Source organism: Bos indicus x Bos taurus, chromosome 13 (genome assembly GCF_003369695.1).
Source record: "Bos indicus x Bos taurus breed Angus x Brahman F1 hybrid chromosome 13, Bos_hybrid_MaternalHap_v2.0, whole genome shotgun sequence".
Taxonomy (NCBI): Eukaryota; Metazoa; Chordata; class Mammalia; order Artiodactyla; family Bovidae; genus Bos; species Bos indicus x Bos taurus.
The window spans coordinates 64,665,166-64,687,614 of record NC_040088.1 but is presented as its reverse complement, the minus strand read 5'-3'; the positions used below and the strand labels follow the sequence as shown (position 1 = coordinate 64,687,614).

Sequence of the window (22,449 nt, the reverse complement as noted above, 5' to 3'; positions counted from 1 at the left end):
ATCATGTATTTTTCTTACCCTGCCCCTGGAGTTAACTGTTTTTCTTCGGACTTCTAGTTCCTTTACTGGAAAATGGTATTAGAAACCAAGATTTGGTCATTTGTATCCATTGGTTCTTGAGTCAGTAACTTGACATTGAAGCAATGTCATTGCTTTAAGGATCTCTCAGTGGACAGAACTAGGACATACATGTGTGGTCTGCACACCACACATGGATTCACACCCATCTTGCCTGCCTCCCTACCTACTTATGAAAACCTTGAGTTCATTTCGATGCCGCCAATTCAAATCGAATACTACAGTTAATTTCCTTTTTTTGTCACTTCTGTTTCTGAACTTTGTAAGAACTTTGGCTCTCATTATCCAAAATATTTTTCTTTTTCATTCATTCTTGAGGTGTGTGTGTAGTAGGGGGAGGAGGAGAAGGAATAGTAATAGTAGTAGTAATGGTAGGAGTAACATGAATTTCTAAACCATATGCTTATGGGAAACAAGCTTACTAATTGAATACAATGTTTCTGTTCCTGTCCTTTTTCCTTTAGATGTACTTTAAACAGTGAAAATAATTTTACAGAGTTACTTAGTTCTTTTCTTCCCCACCCTTTTCTGTGTGGTTGTGTTTTTCATTTGTATCAGGTTTATTTGATTGTGTTCCATTTTAGATTATCCGGCCTCCAGACCCTCACCTTGCCTCTTGGTTGATTTCAATTATTTATTTGTTTTAAATATTTTAATTACTATGATGGCTCTAAGAGTCAGAGTTACAGAAAAATATGTTCAGGAAAGTGTCACCACCCCATTATCTTCATTACCTGCTCCCATTCTCTTTCTTTCAGCCTTGTTCCCTCATTAGGCTACCAGCCTCATTAGTTTCTTTTATCCTTCCCGTGTTTCTTATGCACCATGAGCAGATGCTTTATGACAGTTCATATCCCCTTTTCCCACATGAAGGGCCCCTTATTACCCTATGCTGTGTATACTACATGTCGTATATATGTATGTGTATTTATATATAGGTATTTGCACTTTCTTTTCCGCTTGATATACTATCTACGAAAAGATTTAAATCCACTCTATCCCCTTTAGCATTCTGTGACACAAAACCGTTGTATTATTTTCCACCTGTAGAATTTTGGATATGAAATGTACAACTTAGAAACGTAAAAGTATCAAAACCCAGGGCAAGCCTATTTCTCTAAAGTTCCTCTTCCTAAAATGTAACATTCCCGGGTGTGTAAATCTCACTATTTACACCAAAGATGGTGTAAGTTTGGGGTTGTCCTTTTAAATGCCTTTGTATATAACTGCAAATTCACCTGTCATTTCTAGCTGGTAGCTGTGTTTGATGAGCAAGACCCACATCATGGAGGTGATGGCACCAGTGCCAGCTCCACGGGCACCCAGAGCCCAGAGATATTCGGCAGTGAGCTTGGCACCAGCAATGTCTCAGCCTTCCAGCCTTACCAAGCAACAAGTGAGATCGAGGTCACCCCTTCAGTCCTCCGTGCGAGTAAGTGCATATTTCATCTTCATTTACAGGGATGCCAACTTTTGTTATTCAGGCATGCTCCTGTGAATGGAATTCATTATCTGTTTAAAATTGATTAAGTTTAGAATCTGGGCAAATGTCTTTTGCAAGAGAGATAAGTAAGATTCTTTACATTTTTGGATTGAGCTTAGATTACTTTGGACTGGTAAACTTTTAATAGCTCACTAAAGATCAATAAGGATAATATAAAGTTATATTACTTGAATTTTTCTTCCTATGTATTTTGTCTGAATGCTAGAACAAATGGAAGTAATCAAAAGCCTTCCATTGAAACAAAGCAGAGCATGTTTGATTGACAGTCAACTTGGTTATAATCGTTTCTTGATCTTTATCTGGAGGGGGTCTGCGTTATCTTCAGGGATCTGGAAGAGCTGCTATGAGATACCATCTCAAAGAAAGAAAATATCGGACTTAGTGAGTTTAGAGTAGAAATCCTAGGATGCAGAGTGCCCAGGTTCCAGGACACTAGCTTGAAGAATTCTGTAGCCACTCCTGCCATTCCTTCACTTCTTTTACTCACAAATGTGAAGAATGTCTGCTGAATATACTATTTAGTGTTTGTAATTGTATAATCTTATCATTGAGCAGTTGGTAAGAGAAAGAAGGCCTATTTCAAGAAATTTATGTTAGAAATCACATATCTTTTAGGCACATCTAATTTAGAAACATTTAAGTTTTCAAGTAGAAAATTTAATCTTGTGTGATATTATTGGTAGTCTTCAGTGGATCTTCACATAGAGATTTGGAATGATATATAAAAGTAATATATAGAATATAGTTAGATAATTTTGAAAATATGCAGTTTTTTCTTGCAAAATGTATCTTTGTCCCCACTTTCTGTATTGGTAGCAGTCCACAGCATCTTGGTAATTTGCTTCTAGATATTTATAAACTATTTCTGCTCCCACTGTCCCTTGAAGATATATACATACACACACACATATATTAATATGTATACATATGTATTATTATATTACTATATAATATCTCCATATTTCTGTCTGTCTATGGAGAATAAGGAAAGAACATCAATTTAATAGTTAACACATCTGATGATCCAAAATGTGACATGATGTGTACCATGTGTACACATGTGAAGTAATATGTAGGGTGTGCATAGGTCATTTTCTTTTATTATATACTGACTTATAAGTCCATGCTTCAATGATTTTCTGCTTGGAGCAAATGTGTTTAAAAAATGGATTGCCTAGTTTCAATTTAAAGAAAATTTTAATTAAATAATAGTGAAAATATTCATAGGTGCCTGATGTTTGGAAAGCAGTGTCTTTATGTGAGTAATTACACCAATATATATAATGAAGTACAGAGTTTTTGTTGTGTTATTGTAGTTTTTTTATTCATGTGTTTTATATAGTAGGATACACCTTAAATTTAGATATGTGCTGGAAGAAAGGCCAGTCCTATCTTTAAGTTAGGAAGAATTGGAATGGCTTGCTGCCCATCCGTTTGTATCTTTTGACTTCACTGATTCAACAAAATTTCTATACCACCACCACCCACATTTGGCTGGCTCTGTGTGTTAAAAATTTTAATGCTGTTTTCAACCCCAAACATCTCTTTTACCTTGTTTTTATTGAGAAAAGGAAGCTATATTTGAAGCATATATGTTGTCTTGTAGCCACCAGTGGGAAAATACACAAATTTTAAGAACAAAAAGCCCTGACTTTTATTTGCTAAGGTTATTTAGATTTTATGTCCTTGGCAGGCATTGGGTAAATGCATGTTAAACATATACTAAATACAAGGTTTGGTGACTATGTACAAGTTACTCAATACATATGAGTCATTTTCTATAGTATTAATACTATTCATTCAGAAATAAAACAAGGGTCAGTCAGTGCTGGCCAGGCTTTGTGCTAGGCGATCAGAGTCTAGGGTTGAGTTAGTAAGTCTTTGCTATCAAGGAGTTTATGTTCAGTGATCTTCCTCATTTTCAGGTATGAAAGGAAAGAAACTAACAATATGTAGAGATCTGTTCAGTCATGCAATAATCAGCTGGACTTAGAGGCATAGTTAATACAGGATTTCAGATAAATAAGCCTCAATACTTATCTTGAAGAAATAAAGTGATGGTTTTTCTACAAATTAATTCACTCATCTCTTTTTTTCTATAAAGAACTGATGGAAGCTAAGAAAACTCTACAAGTATCATTGTCTTGTGATGTGAGGAAAAAAATGAAAATGTTTTATTTTTCTCCCAAAGTTTACTTTTCCTCTTCTGATTAAAAAATATCAAGACATTTGGGCCTCCAGAAGTGCTGTGAGCCCTGGGCAGTGGATCTCCTCTGCCACAGTGAAGAAATCCGGAGGTTTTCAGGCCAATAGAGCCATTTTAAGGAGTGGTAAATGAGGAAGGTAATGATTTGACAGCAGACACTTCAAACTGTTGTTCTGGCATCTCTTGGCAGGTTTCTGCATCCTTCAGTCATAGATAGGTATACTTTGATTTAATGATAACCAGATGCTGGTAACCTGTTCTTTTTTTTTTAAAAAAAAAACAGACTTTTGATAAGTTTGAGAGTCTACTGTACTTTACACTTTTGACATGAGCTTACTCTGCAGACACTCCTTTCTAGAACATGGTTTAGAGTATTCATGGTTCAGAAAAAGTAAGGCAAAACCACATCAAGCGAGTGGCCTCGCTCGGCTTCAGTTCCTTCATCTCGGGATAACTCTCCTGGGACCGTGAAGAGTAAATGAGATGCTTGAACTCTTGATAGTGTCTGACACATGATGAACACTAGAGTAATGGGAAATTGTAGAAAGGGGATGGTGATAATGACATGTCTTGAGTGCAGACCCAGTTCTGGATGTTTTAAAGGTTTGAGGAGTTACAGAGCCCAAGTATAGAGCATGTGTCTTCCTGGATAGAACATATTGCCTTTCTTGGGTGGGGTAGGGTGGAGTACTCTCATATAGAGTGAAATTGGAACTGTGTTCTCCTAGCCTCACAGTTCTGTCATAGATACTTAGCTTCTTCTGTTTTTAATGTTCACAAATCCAGATTTAGAGAGACTTACTGTGCTCAGGGGCACAATTTCTGGAGCAGATCATTGAGACCAATTCTTATTTTTCTCACTCTATGATGTTTTTTTCCTTTAAAAAAAAAAAAAAAAAAAATTTTTTTTTTCTAAAGGCTGTTTATAGGGCCAGGCATTCTGAGGGTAGTCTAGCTTTAGAATGCTGGCACGATTCCTTTTCACCCCAGAATGCTGATTTAGTATTTCCTTTGGAAGAGCCAGACTAAAGATTCAAGATACCTTGGCAGTGGCATTTGCCCTAGTGATGGAAAAAGTCCTAGAAATAAAATTGCTGTAGAAGTTCTGAGAAAGAAAGTATGTGATTAGATTGTCTTTTAACATTTTAACTTTTCTGAGCTATTTTAATTTTATAGTGAATTTTTACCATTTCTGGCAAAATGTTGCTGACATGGTGCTCTGTAACTAGTTGGTAAGATTTTACTAGCTCCCTGGCTTTTAGAACTTATAGAGACATCAACAATTGCTATACAAGCTCGTGTTATGAAGTTAGCGCCCCTGCGTCTTTCTTGAGCTCTAAATTTTTTTCTTACTCAAGAATATACAGATTGGTTTTCTCTTGCTAGGAGATCTAAGATCTTTGGTTTAGAGATCTATCCTCTTAACTGGTATTAGAATACTATTTTCCAGATTTAATTTAAATATATATTGAAAATAGAAATAATATTCCTATTGTATTTCCTTTTAACTTGTGAAGTGGAGCATGGCATACAAACGGCATTCTCAGTATTTCAAATAATTACCTTCTTACTGTGCAAGTTCTGTTCAGCCTACAAAACTCATCCAGTTTTGTTGTAGATGCAATCTGATTATTACATGTTGACAAGGTCATATATCTATTAATTGGATTGGAGATGGGATACAAAATTGCTGTAATTATTGTAATTTTCTAGCTAATTGCAGGGTTGGTGGTGAATATTTTACTTCTGCAAAATGGAAAACAGTATTCCATCAGAAGTTGTTCTATGGGGTTTCAGACATTTTGTTTCATATCTTTGGTGCTTTTTGCCCACAAAGTACCTCTTTTGTATCTATTTTTTGTGTATCAGTCCGCCTTTGGATGTCAGAGTGCTCACTGGCAGGCATCAGTGGAAGCAGCAAAGGCGGAGAGCCTGGAGTACGCTCACTGCCTCTTTGTTCTGGTTGCCACGGTACCTCTATTGTTTATTTGTAAATTCGAGCACTCTCCTTTCAGACTTAAAACCAAGGTGAATGGGTCATGTCCAATTGGGAGAGGGCTCCTCCGCCTGCTCTGCTGTCACCTGTGCGCTCAGAAATACTCCCCAAAACGAACGTTCTTCACTCCATTCACATTGTTTATGTTCTTTTTTGGCATGAATAATTAAATAAATTATTGGTCAGCCCATTTCGCATTGTAATATATGGCTTATTTTGCATATCATCTCTTTTTTGTGTGTTTTTTGCTTCATTTAAACTAAGCCAGCTTCTAAGAGCTGGAAGCCGAATTGACATTTTAAAAATAATGGTGTGTACCTAAGGTGAGTATGTTTGGAGAGTTCCTGGTGGGTGGGGGCCGCGTTACTGGGGGGGGTGTTGGAAGCTCACTACCTAGGATGGTGCAGGCAGACTGATGTTTATTCCCTGCTGGAGTATAAACTGGAGGCGCAGGTGAAAATTGCCAGGCCTAATGAGCAATTTGGCAGATAAGACGGGCTGTCAGGCGACAGCAGTTCAGCAGCAGGCGTACTGTCTGCAGACCAAGATGCTTGTTCCAGAGACAGCATTTCAATACCATAAAGAAAGCTTTTTCGGTTGGTATCTGGTGTGGCAAATATGTTTATTTCATCCGTCGATTTTCCAGTGAAGTAACCAGACATCAACATATGGTGATTTTGGTTGCAAAATTATTTTTAAACTTGCCTTTTCATACGGTTCATCCATTTAAAAAAGAAAAAAAGGCCAATATATGTTTCCCCCACACCAGAACACAAGAAATGTTAGGTTTTAAAATGCTGATAAAATGTAAGCCATCCTTGCCTCCTTGGGCTGAAGCATTTTGTCTGTGGTCTTTAAGTTGGAGCTTAACACTTGACAAAGAAACAATGTAGTCTTTTCAGCAAACTGTGTCATTTATATCTGCTTCTTTAACCCAAGAATCCTTTCCTTCCATGCAGCACATGACAGTCTAGGCATATGGATGGCTTCTCCCCACAGAGGCTGTCAGTGTACTGTAAAAAGGACTCTGGGACAGGTTTCCATATCCTTGTAGTGGGGGGCAGTCCCTTGGGAAACCACCAGGTCCTCTCCCCTACTTTACCGTCAGGCATCTGAGGCTCAGCGGAGTGAACTAACACAGGCTGTGCTGACAGGGCAACCATAGTGCACGTCTTCACGTTCAACACAAGTGGAGTTATTGCTGAAAATGCATGGATACTTACTGTACACCAAGGTCCCTGTGTGACATTTCGAGATACCAGACTTGCAGTCAGAGCACTGTTGCACTTCCTGTCTGACTCCAGTATTTCCCAATTATCTTTCAGCAGAATAACCACTTGTTTACTACATTGCTTAACTGCATTTCTGTGAAGTACTTAATTAAAAAAAAACCCTCCACACATCACATGTGTACAATATTTCACTCTTAATAATGATGACTGTAGACCATGGGGAGGAGGAGTATGTTTTAGAAACTCTTTGCCTCGGGTGGTCAGATGGACTTTGGACTGTAGTTAGCAGGCGATCCTTGGTCAGTGAAAAGGTTTCCTGCAGGGTTCACAGCACCACCTGTGTGTGGTCTCCAAACCCTAAACCTTAGAGAACTGGACACCTGTGCATGGAGTCTCTGTGTCTGTCACACCAGCTGAAATCTAGGGAAGAACAGTTTTACAGATTTCCCACCTCCCCCTAACCCCAAGCCCCAGATTTCCCCATGGTCAGTCACCTCTGTATTCTTCACCTCTTTCCGTCCTTGGCTAGTCTATTTTATTTGACCCTAAAGTCTTGCCTTGTACTTTTGTCTTTGTATGGGAATATACCTTATGTGCCCAGTGTTTATCAGGTACAGAAACAGTTACTGACACTTGAAAATTGGTCAAAGTGATATAGCTATGAATACGTTAAGAAAGTACAATTTAAATCGAAGCAAGAAAGCCCATTTTCACATCGCAATAAGAAGTGCATTACAGAGAGAAAATAATTGTATGAAAATGTTTGAGCAGACACAATTGGATTGTAAACAAGCTTTCTTTTTCATTTTCATCCTCCATTCTAAGCAGGTATCTAGATTCTTTTTTCTATTAGCGGATGTCGCAGAGAGACCCATATGTGGATTATTTTGTCAGCATGAAAGCCTGGCAGATAACATCTTTTCTTCTCTTCTTGTTGCACTTGATATAGATCTCTTGTATAGCTCTTCTTGAAACTGTGTTTGCTTATTTATCCTTTCATTGCTTTTAATGTCAGAAACGGCCTTGTGTTCCTCATCCTGTTTGCTCTTGTCTGCAGCTAGAGACCGACTTCATCTCTCAGAATCCTTGTGTGAGTCCCAAATGGGGAGGGACCCAGAGGCAGGGTGATTTTTAAAGGCACCCCTGAGGTTGTCATCCCTTCTGTCTTTTCCCTGGAATGGAAAGCTAGTGATCTCTGTGGTGGCCATGTTTTGAAGAAAAACTAACATGTCTAAATCACTGTATGAATTAATTAAATTATTTTGCATTTACAAATTTATTTATATTGACATTTAAGTTAATGTAATAATTATTTACCGCTTCATTGCCTACATTTCAGCAAATGATCCTTCTCCTTAACAAAGAGCCTGGGCGCTGTATTGTGTGGGCATAGTGGCGTGAGTGCTTATGGTCCCAGACACACATGAGAGAGGACAGCCCCTTCTCACAACGAGATCATATCTATCCAGCACTCTCTGTGGCTTAAAGTTGATGCTTCTGTTACGTAGTTCCCTCCTGTTGGCATTTGACAGGACTTAAATGAATCCAGAATTTTCATAACAGCAAAAGGGGGACTGTGCATCCATTTACCAAACCCTCCTGTTTCCCTCTCTTCCTCTCAAAAATGATCCAGACCATGGACCTGGCTTATTCTCAGATACTGTCACCCTGCTTGTTCCTTTGTGGAATGCCTTTCCATTTGTGTTCTCTCTAAAATTTGTAGAAAGCTTTCTATCTCTACATTTTTCTACATCACCTATGTTTTCTACCTGTTGTGAAGATTAAGCAATCTCGGTATTTTCTTTTTCAGCTCTCTTTTTTTTTTTTTTTTGCTTTGTCTATTTATTTTTGGTGGGGGAGGGAAAAGAAGAGGAGGTTAAAAAAATGCTTGGTGTCTGCTTCAGAGCACTTTCCCGAAGAATGGTGATTCATTCACTATACATCATTATGGGTGCACAGTGTTCTTCTGGCTTTCATGATGGCCTGAATTCAAGGTGATATGTGTTTTTCTGAAATCCAGTGTATTTTTTTGGACATATGTGGGTTGTCCCCTGAGTTCCTGTTCTCATATGAAAGGTATTGGCACTTTGGCTTCACAAATGAATAAAAAATAACATAAAAACAACTTTTGTTTAATTTGGGTCTGGGCTAATTTATTTAAGGAACTATTTAACAATAATGGGCTCACATATTTAAATGCCCTATGATGCTGCCATTAATTAAGGAACTGCTGATCCTAAAACTATACAACCAACAGGGAATGAGGGAAGGATTACAAGTCTGAATGCCAAATTCAAAGCCATATATCAATAACTTCCTTCTTACTTTTGCGCTATCTATAATGTAGAGGGAAAAAGAATAAAAATTATATGAGTAATGATAAATTAAAAAGTGCATACAGAACCAGGAAAATATTTTTGTTAGATTTGTTACTTACTCCAGTTAAATAAGATGTTTGTAAAGAAAAGCTTGAGGCAGAAAACTAGTTACATTGCTGCTGAACTTCTTGACAGCAAAAGAAAGAAGACCAGTCTGCTTCCCTGGTTTACTTAAGACATGTCATCTTGTAACTTGAACATCTAAGTTATGCCTTGAAAATTCAAAGCAAAAAGTAAAATCATACAGAAAACCAGAAATTTCAATACGTCTAAACAGACGTTTGCTTGTAGTTTTTGGTATCCAAAACCTTTTTCCCACACATAGCGCAGATGCCCTTTTTGTAGGCACAGCCCTGGCAATAATGAGAACCCGGCTGGTGTACAGAACTTTTACAAATTCTGCAAGTGGAGAACTTATTCTTTCCATACGGATCAAACCTTGCTTTTTTTGAAGTCAAAGCCTTATTTTCGTTCAGCTTTCTTCCACCACTTTCTGTGGTATTCCTTGCACTTCAGCTCTTTCTTACAGAGTCAAGGGTAAATACAGCAATGACGGCTTGTTGCCTGGGCTGCAGTTCTGTTTTGACAGTGTTATATAAGCGTTGTTTTCTTGTCTTTGTAGTGGTACCTTAGTAATAAGTGTTTGTATGGTTAAGGTTGGCCAAAATGTTCGTTGGGTTTTTCCATACAATCTTTGGAAAAACTCTAATGAACTTTTTGGGCCCATCCAATACATACACACACATATACAGCTGATACTTTGTGAGGTTATATGAGGAAGGAGTATAGGAGTAGCATGTACCTTCAGGAAAATAATCATTTATAGAGATAATTCATGTGTTCAAAGATGGAAGATTGCAGCTGGATCCATCTAGGGCTAATCATAATATGGAAAGAGCAGGAGCCAAAGGGCATTTCAGACTACTGCTAGATTAGTCAACCCATCATCAAATTTGACTAAAATGTCAATTTGTGCCATAGCTGATCTACTGGTTAATTTGTTATTTAGATCAGCTTGAGAAGTATTTATTTCAAATACAGAATTTGTGTTAATGCATTGGAAAAGAATATTCTCTTGCTTGGCAGAGATGTTACAGCCTAAAGATTTATGATTTAGAACAACAAAAACCAGCTGATGATCAGTTTGCATAAGTAGTGTAGGGTTATCTACTAATGCTGGATAATAACTGTTCTTTTTGTAACCAGAGTCAGGAAGTCGGGAATGGGAGGCAGAAGCAAGGTCAGTGATGAGTCACAGGGACGTCCCTGGTGGTCCAGTGGTTAGGAGTCCATGCTTCCACTGCTGAAGGCACAGGTTCAATCCCTGGTTAAGGAACTAAGATCTGCATGGCTGTTAGGATGATTACATAAATTGATGGAACTTGTGAGTATTAGATGTAATTTTCATTCTTGAACCTCCATATCACCTCACCTCCATTCTTGAACCTCCATATCACCTCACCTCCTGAACCTCCAGTTCACATTCTTGAGCTCTCCTGCTACTGCTAAGTCACTTCAGTCGTGTCCGACTCTGTGCGACCCCATAGACGGCAGCCCACCAGGCTCCCCCGTCCCTGGGACTCTCCAGGCAAGAACACTGGAGTGGGTTGCCATTTCCTTCTCCAATGCATGAAAGTGAAAAGTGAAAGGGAAGTCGCTCAGTCATGTCCGACCCTCAGCGACCCCAAGGACTGCAGCCTTCCAGGGTCCTCCATCCATGGGATTTTCCAGGCAAGAGTACTGGAGTGGGGTGCCATTGCCTTCTCCGTGGGCTCTCCTAGGAGTTTCTAATAATTCTGCTTTGAACAGAGGTGTTGAAGTGACTGAAGACCACTTCTAATAAGCCTTCATGGGCTCATTCATCTAAAGACCTTTTATTTTGTGTTACCGCATCTTCATTTGTTTGCTTGTAAAGAAGCCGATTGTTAGGCATTTACTAAATTTTTTTAAAAGAAAGAAATGTTTTCTAAAACACAGCGCTCTTTCCTGTTTCTGGGTTTCCTGATATGCTGCTTTATTTTGTAACTGCTTATGTACCTCTCTGGCAGTTCAGTTGCTACATAATGAAATGTGATAAAAGACTCTTCATAACTTTGAACATAAAATTTCAACTGATCCAAGTTCAAATGTGTATTTGATCTCTTAATTTTATTTACAAGGGTGCTAACATTCCTTTAATAGGATTATTTTTTTTTACACTGAAGAAATGTTTGATAACATTTGCAACTGAACACTATTTTATATATATTTCAATATTCCTACATTCTCAAAGACTGTAAATTTATATGAAAACTTTGCAAACAGTCACCAGGGGCTTCACTGGTGGCTCAGTTGGTAAAGAATCTGCCTGCAATGCATGAGACTCGGGTTTGATTCCTGAGTGGGGGAGATCCTCCGGAGAAGGGAATGGCAACTCACTTCAGTATTCTTGCCTGGAGAATTCCATGGACAAGGGAGCCTGGCAGGCTACAGCCCAGGGGTTGCAAAGAGTCAGACGTGACTGAGTGACTAACACTTTCAGTTTTCTGCATTTATATCCTCAATTGGATATGCTTGACGCAATCCTCTGTTAGTGTAGAAAATTGAGACCCTTAATTAGAAAAAAATTCTACTGAAAACGCATCTAAAATGACCCCTCTCTGTTTGGTGGTTACATCATCCATCTTCGTTCGCTTCCTTTGTTATCAAGACATACTGAATCACTGCATTTGTGATACATCTTACTATAAGACTTAATTGTTTCAGAGGAGAAGTTTGGTTTAGCTATAGATGGTTTCGTAGTTGTGGTTATTGTACCTTACCAATTTTAAAGACAGAGTATATACTTAGGGGAAAAAACACTTTGAGCTACAAATAGAGTAACTGCTAGTGGCACAGTTTTATTCTCTGGAGCTTGGCTATTGTAGACCTTGGTTCCTATTTACTTATTTACAGCAAATGATGCTTCACTATCATGGGTAACACAAATGTTGGTTGTGGAATCTACTTTCATATGCAAGAGTCAGTACTGTCATGTCCGTGGTGTACTAAACATGTCTGGAGAAGGTGTGTGTGTATGTGTGATTTGCAGTGATTCTTTGTCTTTGTTTTTGTATTTTCACAAGTATTGCCCTTTTTGACGGACAGAAAACTGAATTTTAATATGGGCTTTTTAACTTCAAATGTCCATAGCAATATTAAAGAATATTACATAACGTGAAGATATTTGTCATAAGACTAATGGGACAGTTTTTTTTTTTCTGTATGATGAATATGTTACATTTCTAAATAAATGAAATGTCTGTCTAGATTTTTTTCTTCATTTACTCTCATAAACTCTGCCCTTGAAATAAGTACACATCAGACTTTTGAGGAAGTTATTAATCAGATGAAGATAATAAACAGTGAAGACTCTCTATCTACTTGTGACTGGTTTTTATAATTTGCTTTCAATTTCTATGGGTTCCAAGCTTTAAGTTTTTATGCTACTCATATTTGAAAATTTTGATTTTTTTTTTTTCCTGTCTACTCATCTGCTAACTATATTGGTAACTATTACATTTTTGAGCATTTTCTCATAATAAACTTTAAGACATCAAAATAATGTAAGAATATTTTTCACTTCTCTACCATTACTTACTGTCACTCCATTGCTGCTTGAAAAGATCTACTAGGTGTGTGATGGGAAAATGCAACTGCTTTATATCTGTACCTTGATTTTGATCAAATGTGCTTCATCTTTCTGAAAAATGGGAGAAATCAGACGACAGTAGCACTTGTTCCTTACCTTTCCAAAACCAAGGCACAGCTGAGCCATGGGGCTCAGGGGCCACACCTGCACCCACTCATCATGTTGTTAGACTTCTTGCTGCTGCTCAGCCCTGTAATTTGTGAGAAGCAGCATTTTAAGAGGCTTGACTTAGCAAATCTTTTTGGGGAAACCGAGCCTCTTCTGAATAAATGCATTAAGTCTGCACAGTCTGTTCGGAGGAGATTCATTCAGTTGTAGTACACAAAATATTAAAGAAAGTGTCATGATGAATAGGCAACTTTGCATAGTTTTTTAAAAAATTTAATCCTAATTAAGAAAAAAAGACTATTACTCAGTATCATTACATTGCTTATTTTCACTTATCTTTATAATTTTCAATATTGCAAGGTCACTTGTCTTCTGTTCAATTTTTCATCATAGAAAATTTCAAGCACATACATGATTAAAGAGAATACTATAAGGAAATGCCATGCTCCACTCTCAGTTCTAACAATTATCAGTTGGTGGCCAGTCTTGTTTCATCTGTACTCCCCCAAATAGCGTTATTTCAAAGTAAGTTCTAGATCTTATATCATTTCTTCTGAAAATATTTCAGTACTGTGTTTATTTCTAAAAAGTAAAACTTTAAATATATAACCTTATATAATACTTTCTTAATGTATGTAATGTAATATTAGTATTAAAATTACTCTATTTTGTAAATTTAGTTTTTCTATTTGGCTTGTTTAAATCGGCATCTTGGGAAAATCCAGACACAACATCTGATTGATATGTTTCTTTTGGTCTGTGAGTTCCTTTTTCTGTTTGGGTGTCTGCATGTATCTATACATGGGTATGAGTATTTGTGTATACACACACACACACACACACTGCAATTTATTCCTTGGACTGTTTTTTCCTGTGGTTTTCTTCTGCCAAACCCATCATTAGAAAAGACCCTGGTGCTGGGAAAGATTGAAGGCGGGAGGAGAAGGGGACGACAGAGGATGAGATGGTTGGATGCCATCATGGACTCAATGCACATGAGTTTGACCATGCTCTGGAAGATGGTGATGGACAGGGAAGCCTGCTGTCCTTCAGTCCATGGGGTTGAAAAGATTCGGACCCAACTGTGTGACTGAACAACAATGAACAGCAACATCCCTGTGGCATCTGCTGTATCCTCATGTACCCTGTACTTCTTGTAACCTGGTAGTTATTAGATGCAGTGTCTTGATGTGTTTCTGATTTGATTCTCTGACAACAGTGTCTCTGGGTGCTATTGTATGGTTTACTCTGGAGACACATACAGCCTGGTTCTTGGTTCTCATTTTGTGATATTAGCAGCATTGGTAATTTTTGCCTAGATCCATTACTATTTTTTAATGTTTGCAGCATGTTGACATTCCAATTCTTTCACTTATTGGCCACAGTATTTCTATAAAGTTAATCTTTTTGTCAACTGGTTTGTTACTCTGAGATACCCTATATCTAAGAAGAACAGACCAGATACCTAATTCTGTCTCTGTATTAGTTTTCACAATAACATGGTTTTTTTTTGGCTGGCATTCTTCTGGTTTCATTTTTTCCTCTTTCCCTCTTTAAAAAAGTTGCAGGAACTCATAAGCTCTAGTATAGTTCTTGTTTCTGTCTGTTCTGTTATTGTTCAGATCATCCATGTTTGTAGTGATGTGACCTCTCTAAACTGGGTCCTGAGAGCCCTTCATGGCAGCATCCTCACTTTCTGCCATGAAATGTGTTCCATGTTCATCTTATATATTTTCTGCCCCACATCTGCAATCAGTCACTTCCTGAAGCAGCCTTGTCCTTTTAATAGGGAAAGGTATTCAGAGACTGCTGTGTGGGTACATTGGTTTTATTTCGCTAAGCCTAAAAGTGAGTTAAAATTAAGAGCATCCTGGTCTAATTTCAGTTTTCAAAGTGGTGCCTCAAAGTCTGATGATTTGATTATTTGAGAGTGAGTCTTTCTAGTGGTACTAGTCAGCAGAGGTTGTTCATGCCAATTCCAGGTTTCCTTGATTTGGGTGGTGAAGTTTTATGGTAACTGAAAGACTGGTGGTATGAGTTTCCTGGTGGTCCAGTGGTTAGGACTACGTGCTTTCACTGCCAGGACCCAGGTTCAGTCCCTGATTGGGGAACTGAGATCCTGCAAGCTGTGAGGCACAGCTGGGAAAAAAAAGAAAGGACTCTGTCATGTTTCCCTGGGCACTGTGACCATGAGTGTGATGAGGTCATCCTTGGCCGGTGTCAGAAGCATTGGTGGATGTTCTCCTTGGCTGTCAGTAGATGCCAGAACACAGAGCTGCCAGCATGCTGGTGTTTGCAGGGAGTCCCTCAAAAGGAATCCAGGGTGTTTGTATCATGATCGGCAACCAGTGTTTTCGTGGTTTTTTTTGTTGTTGTTGTTGTTGTTATTGTTCAAGTTGTGAAGAAGAAATGGCCTCTCAGTTAGTGAATTTGGTGCTATCTGTGCCCCTGGTGAAAGCGAGTGCCCAGAGGATGGCTCTAGATCCCTGTGCCGTCTCTGGTGGGCACTCTAGGAGACTGTGGCCTTGGCCAGGGATGCTGGAGTCTGGAGAGGCCTGTTGTAACTGTCACCAAGGGTGGTGCTATCCCCAGCTCTCACAGCCTCACCAGGTCCTGTGACTTCACGACCTGCCTTTGAGTTCCCAAGGATGGTGTTGCTGGTGGTCTCTGCAGTGGGGTCATGACTGGGGACATAGGGAAACAGAATGCTAGAACTTAACGTTAGTTTATTGTTTACTTTATTGTATTCAAGAATTTTCCATTTCTTGCATGTGGTTAATAGTGCCTCTGTTAGTTGAGCATGCATTTAAATAATAAATAAACAAAAACCTGCATGCTCAAGATTTTGCTGTTAGTGCTCTGTTGTCAGGAAAGCAGAGCTCCTGGGCCCGTCTTGGCTGTTCTCTCCTCGTCCTCTGTAGGGCAGCCCTGCAGTCTGTTCTGCAATAGCAGGAGTGATTGTTGTAACCCCCACATCTCATCCTTTCACCCCAGTGCCTGAAAACGTTCCATGGCTTCCCAATGTTTTTAAATACATCAGTAATATCACTTCATGGCAAATAGATGGGGAACAGTGGCTGACTTTATTTTTCTGGGCTCCAAAATCACTGCAGATGGTGACTGTAGCCACGAAATTAAAAGACGGTTACTCCTTGGAAGGAAAGTTATGACCAACGTAGACTGCATATTAAAAAGCAGAGACATCACTTTGTCAACAAAGGTCCCCCTAGTCAAGGCTATGGTTTTTCCAGTGGTCATGTATGGATGTGAGAGTTGGACTATAAAGAAAGCTGAGCACTGAAGAATTTTGAACTGTGGTGTTGGAGAAGACTCTTGAGAGTCCCTTGGACTGCGAGGAGGTGCAACCAGTCCATCCTGAAGGAGATCAGTCCTGGGTGTTCATTGGAAGGACTGATGCTGAAGCTGAAACTCCAGTACTTTGGCCACCTGATGCGAAGAGCTGACTCATTGGAAAAGACCCTGATGCTAGAAAGATTGAGGGCAGGAGGAGAAGGGGACAACAGAGAATGAGATGGCTGGATGGCATCACCAACTCGATGGACATGAGTTTGAGTGAAATCTCGGAGTTGGTGATGGACAGGGAGGCCTGGCGTGCTGCGGTTCATGGGGTCGCAAAGAGTCGGACGCAACTGAACTGAACTGAACTGAACTTAACATCAGTAAGTTTTGGTAAAGTTTGCAAGAACTGTCTGGTGTCTGTCTTTTTTACCCTGTAACAAGTTCCCTTGCTTGAGTTTCTTGGATGGGTCTCAGACCTTCAGGGCCCTAAGCTCCCTGCTTCCCCACAAGTGTGGTGAAGCTGTTTCTCTGTCCTCGCTGCTCACCTGCCTCACCTCGACTTATCTCTCAGGACTCTGCTCGAAGTCACAGTTTTTCCCATGGTCTTTCCTGATCGCACAGACTCGCAGTGCAGTCCTGTGGTGTCTTGTGCTTTTCTTGACTCCAGGAGAAGAGGATTTGTCTGTTTCATTGGCACTCCACTCCAGTACTCTTGCCTGGAAAATCCCATGGATGGAGGAGCCTGGTGGGTTGCAGTCCATGGGGTTGCGAAAAGTCAGACAGGACTGAGCGAATTCACTTTCACTTTTCACTTTCATGCATTGGAGAAGGAAATGGCAACCCACTCCAGTGTTCTTGCCTGGAGAGTCCCAGCAATGGAGGAGCCTGGTGGGCTGCCATCTATGGGGTCGCACAGAGTTGGACACGACTGAAGCGACTTAGCAGCAGATCCACTGGTGCGCTGGTAACCTTTTAACGGCTGTGCCTCTGAAAACCAAAGAAGACCTGGCTTGTGGCATTTGCCCATTTCCGTGGTGTAAACATTCTCACTGGCCAGTTTTATGTTCCCAGGGCCATGTCCCTGAGCACAGAACTGGTGAGAGATGCACTAATATACGCTGTTTCCACCACACAGATGCATTGATGTGCCACGAGCATACATGATAACAACTTGTTGTGAAGGACTTGGAAAGTGATGTGTTTCGAAGTGAAAATGAAAGTCACACGGTCATGTTCCACTCTTTGCGACCCCATGGACTATACAGTCCATGGATTTCTCCAGGCCAGAATACTGGAGTGGGTAGCCCTTCACTTCCCCAGGGGATCTTACCAACCCAGGGATCCAACCCAGGTCTCTCACATTGCAGATGGAATCTTTACCAGTTGAGCCACCAGGAAAGCCCAAGAATACTGGAGTGTTTTAATATAATCTATTTAATTATGCATGCATGTGTGTGTGCTAAGTCACTTTAGTCATGTCCGACTCTTTGTGACCCTCTGGATCAACAACAATTACTGCAAAGGTTTAAAAGAAGAAGGATGCTATCAATTGGAGTATCTTTCTGCTGCTGCTGCTGCTGCTAAGTTGCTTCAGTCGTGTCTGACTCTGTGCGACCCCAGAGACGGCAGCCTACCAGGCTCCTCCATCCTTGGGATTTTCCAGGCAAGAGTACTGGAGTGGGGTGCCATTGCCTTCTCCGGGAGTATCTTTCTACTGGAAAACAAATACAGGGTACTGCAAATTGTTCTCTGTTGGGAAATACAGATAGGCAATTGGAAGTTTGGTGTCTTCAACTTTAATTTACACAGGATTCTAAATCCTAGTCTCTTACGGGCATTTTTTTTTTTGGTCTCTAAATATTAGGATTATGAAAGAAAATGCAAGCTTTGGACAAGCCAAAAATAAATTCATAAAAATTTTAACATGATTATGATACAGAATAGGTGCTAACCATCAGATAAGTCAGAGCATCAGGACTAGGTGAGGATTCCTCTGTGATCGTATATGCATGCATGCTTAGTCGTTCAACTGTGTCCAGCTCTTTGCAATGCTATGGACTGTAGCCCACCAGGCTCCTCTGTCCATGGGATTCTCCAGGCAAGAATACTGGAGTGGGTTGCCATGTCCTTCCCCAGGGGATCATTCCCAACTGAGGGATCAAACCCACGTCTCTTAGGTCTCCTGCATTGGCAGGTGGGTTCTTTACCAGTAGCCCCACCTGGGACGCCCCTATTTAATTATAAATTTATATAATTTGAATTTGAATAATAGTTCTGTTCAATGACCAACTCTCAAAAATTTCTTAAATCTTCATTTTTTCTCATAAGATGATTTGCACCAACTTGAGACATCTCCTGTGGAAACACAGACAAGTCATAACATTTTGATTTTGATTAAAAATAGTGGGATAAGGCAAGTATGATAGGTATTTACTGCAGACAGTTCCAGTTGTGAGGGGCCTGGAGCAATTTTGGGACAAGTCTGTGGAGGAGGAAGAGAGAGTGTTTCAGGTAGATCGCTATATAGATTAGCAACATTTGGACACTGCACTGGATCCGGAGAAAGAAGGGAAAGAGAATGTTCAGATTTTTGGCCATGTTTGTACTAAAAATGTGCATAATCTCCTTCCCCCGTGAATGTTTATTTTCCTGTTATCCTTGGCATTTATTTTCATACTGTATTTTTGAACCCTGTGTGATGATTACCCATTCTTGGATATGCACAGCATAGCTGACATGCACTCCTAGTGGTACACGTCAGCCTGCTCCAGTTTATCCTGATGAGAAGCAAAGGTAGGGTTCTCTTTCCTGCTTGCTCTTTTCCAGCGACTTAGCTATCCCAGAAACGTAGTTGATTTTTATTTTTGATATTGTAATTCAGTAGGATTTTGACATGGAATCAGCTCTCTAATAGCCAGTTCATTCTGAATGAATCTTATGATTAATTTGGAATGATACTGAATACTATTGGTTTTTTTTTTTTAATAGGAATTTCTCTTTTTAGAAATGCAAGCACAAAAAGTTTGTGGCCTGTCAAGTCACTGTTTAATCCCTTGTAAAGATCTTACACTTAGGTCATGATCATTTTTTCCCCATAATTTGCTTTAGAGCATATGATGAGTTTTTCAAATTTGAGGATTCAAAGATTTGCTGTTACCTTTTTTTTTTTCCATAAAGGAAGACCTGTATTCAGTCCCAGGTCTCTTATGAAATGTGTGATGCTTAATTGGAATATTGTTGCTTGGAATAAATGCCAATTAACTAATTTCTTCAACATATACTTTTTAAGCATATTAAGTTCTAGATATGTTAGAATAAATTGGTTGTATATATCCTGTTACTTTTGATACGTTAAAGCTTATCTCCCTTTGTATAATTATAATGTTGATACTATACAGAGTCAATAATGTTAGATATGTTCTCTGATTATCTAGCACAGGTGGATTTATGTTGAATTTCTAAAAATAACACTAAAAACAATAATTAGAAAATAAAAATAGAGAATTGTGAAAAAGGAAAATGTAAGTTGAAAACCAAGACAAAGAAAATTTTATCTGTATATAATCTATATATCTATACCACCTATCACATAGTAGTTAAATCTACAGATCTTTGGGTTGCTTCCTGGCAGCTCACATGAAAAGGAAAAGAAATCTTTTAACATTTCCTTCCTAATCAAGTTCAGGCTTTGTCAGACTCCTCACAGACATACATAGAATTTCAGTCTGTCTACTCATGAGATTCTTCTAGGATTTACTCTTCTCATTTTTCTTTTTAATGGCCAAATTGCTTACATTTTCTTTCAGCTGATCTTATATGTATCCTGTTTTAAAGAGCTTATGTCTACGGACGCTTAATGATGTTCAGTGTTCTGAAGAGTAGACAGTTGAAGAATCTAGATAGTAAGATTAAAAGCAAAAAGTAAGGCAATTATAAGTGAACTGAAATTAATTTATAAGGATGTATTTACCAACATGCTGTGCTGTGCTGTGTTCAGTCACTCAGTCGTGTCCGACTCTTTGTGACACCATGAACTGTAGTCTGCTAGGCTTCTCTGTTCATGGGGATTCTCCAGGGAAGAATACTGGAGTGGGTTGCCATGCCCTCCCCTAGGGGATCTTCCCCACCCAGGAATCGAACCGAGGTCTCCCGCATTGCCGGAGGATTCTTTACCATCTGAGTCACCAGGGAAGCCGAAGAATACTGGAATGGGTAGCCTATCTCTTCTCCCAGGGATCTTCCCAACCCAGGAATTGAACCAGGATCTCCTGCATTGCAGGGAGGTCCTTTACCAGCTGAGCTACCGGGGGCCCCCACTTACCAACATATGTGCTGATATTTCATGGAATGCTTATGTCTCAGCTTTTGAATTATTAACTTTTTCTGTTGTAACTTACATTTCTTTCACTCTAATAACTTTTATATGAGAACAAGTGTGTATATATAAAAAAAGAGGGAGGCATGTCAGTGCACCCAGATACCCAAGTTGATTTCAGGAAAGCACCTGATTCCTGAAGAAATTAAAGGGATCTAATGAAGTTCAATGGTAGGTGATTGGCTTTGGAGAATTAATTATAATGTATTAATCTGACTTTGTTGGGTAGACAAGAGAGAAAAAGAAAAACTGTGAACATATTCTTGTTTAGAAGCACCATTTTGCTATTCATTCCCTTAATTCATCAATCATTGAAAGGTGAATTATCAGAAAAACATTTCAGTGACATTTGCCTGCAGCTACTAAATTGGTAGTGTTGTCTGAATTAGTTGATCAATTCAACCTAAGTTCCTAAATTGACTAAACATTTGGCTGAAAAGACTCTTGGTAAAAATATAGACTATTTCATAAGTTTGTAGTGACACATTGTGTGAAAATATAGATTATGAGCATCCAACATATTTTAGTTAATCCAAGTAAATGTTCCTGACCTAAATATAAGAGCAAATGCCATCACAAAAGCTGATATAAGACGTAGACATTTAAATAGCTGTGTAGTAGAACATTTCCAATAATATTTTCTAAAGGTTAGCTGTCAAAGTTTACATCCTGTGAAGAAAAAGTTTTAAAATGGCTTAGAATCTAGTCTTTGTTTGTTCTCAGTGTTTTTAGACAAAACAGCCCTTCTATACTTTATTTCTAAAAATCAGAAGCTGTTAGAGTCAGGAAGGGTTTTGCAATGGAATCCAAGCCCTTCTTGTTACAGATGAAGAAACAGAAGCCAGGTGAGAATATGGACAGCCTAGTGCTTTTTAATCTGTGCTGTGAAGTGTGTGGTTTACTGTTTGAGTTATGACCTAAGCAGGTATGATGAGCATGTCTTTGTGAAGAAGATGCTCAGACGCATCCTGTATCCTGTGCTACCTCATCTTTCTGGGTGACTCTCTTCTTTTGTCCGTTGAATTAATGTACGGTCCCATTTGTCGAGAAAACTAAGGAGGCATATTAAAAATCTGTACTAATGTAGATAAATTTTGTAGAATCAACCAAGATTGATCACCGTCCCTACTTAATTCAGAGCAAAGGAAGGGAACCTAATTTTTCTATTTTTCCACACCTCGTTTGCTGTAATGAAAATGGCTTTCCGCTTTGAATCATTTTCAGTGAAATGATTTTCAATATTGTTGTCTTTGTGGCATTTTGACAATTAAAATGTATTTCTCAAGCTCACTGGAAATGCTGCAATGCTTTTTCTCCTTTTCATATTTTCCATTGGTCGTATCTGTGCTTGTTGCCTAGGAAACTACTCTTGGGTTGAATTCTGTTTGCTTGCTTGTCAGGCTGTCAGAGTTATGGATAAAGTTCGTGACTTTATAGTTGGAAAAGTGCTTCCTAAATATTAGAAATGTTTTATCTATATTAAAGTGCTTTATCACCTCAATTAAAAAGCAGCCAAGCAGTTGTTTGGTTTTCTTAAAATAATAAATAGAGGATTCCTCCCCACCTCCCATTACTATTGGAATTTTCTATGTTGTATACAGA

The 22,449-nt window shown here is 39.0% G+C and overlaps 1 protein-coding gene across 20 annotated transcripts in view; it reads left to right on the top strand.

Annotated features, from left to right (window-relative positions):
* Positions 1-22,449, top strand: part of PARD3 (par-3 family cell polarity regulator) — a 588,875-nt gene that overhangs the window by 218,913 nt on the left and 347,513 nt on the right. For all 20 annotated transcript variants that reach the window (XM_027560026.1, XM_027560020.1, XM_027560017.1 and 17 more), the window contains exon 3: positions 1,330-1,510. In XM_027560026.1, coding sequence (XP_027415827.1) covers positions 1,330-1,510 — 181 coding nt within the window. The remainder of the gene's footprint in view (positions 1-1,329; positions 1,511-22,449) is intronic.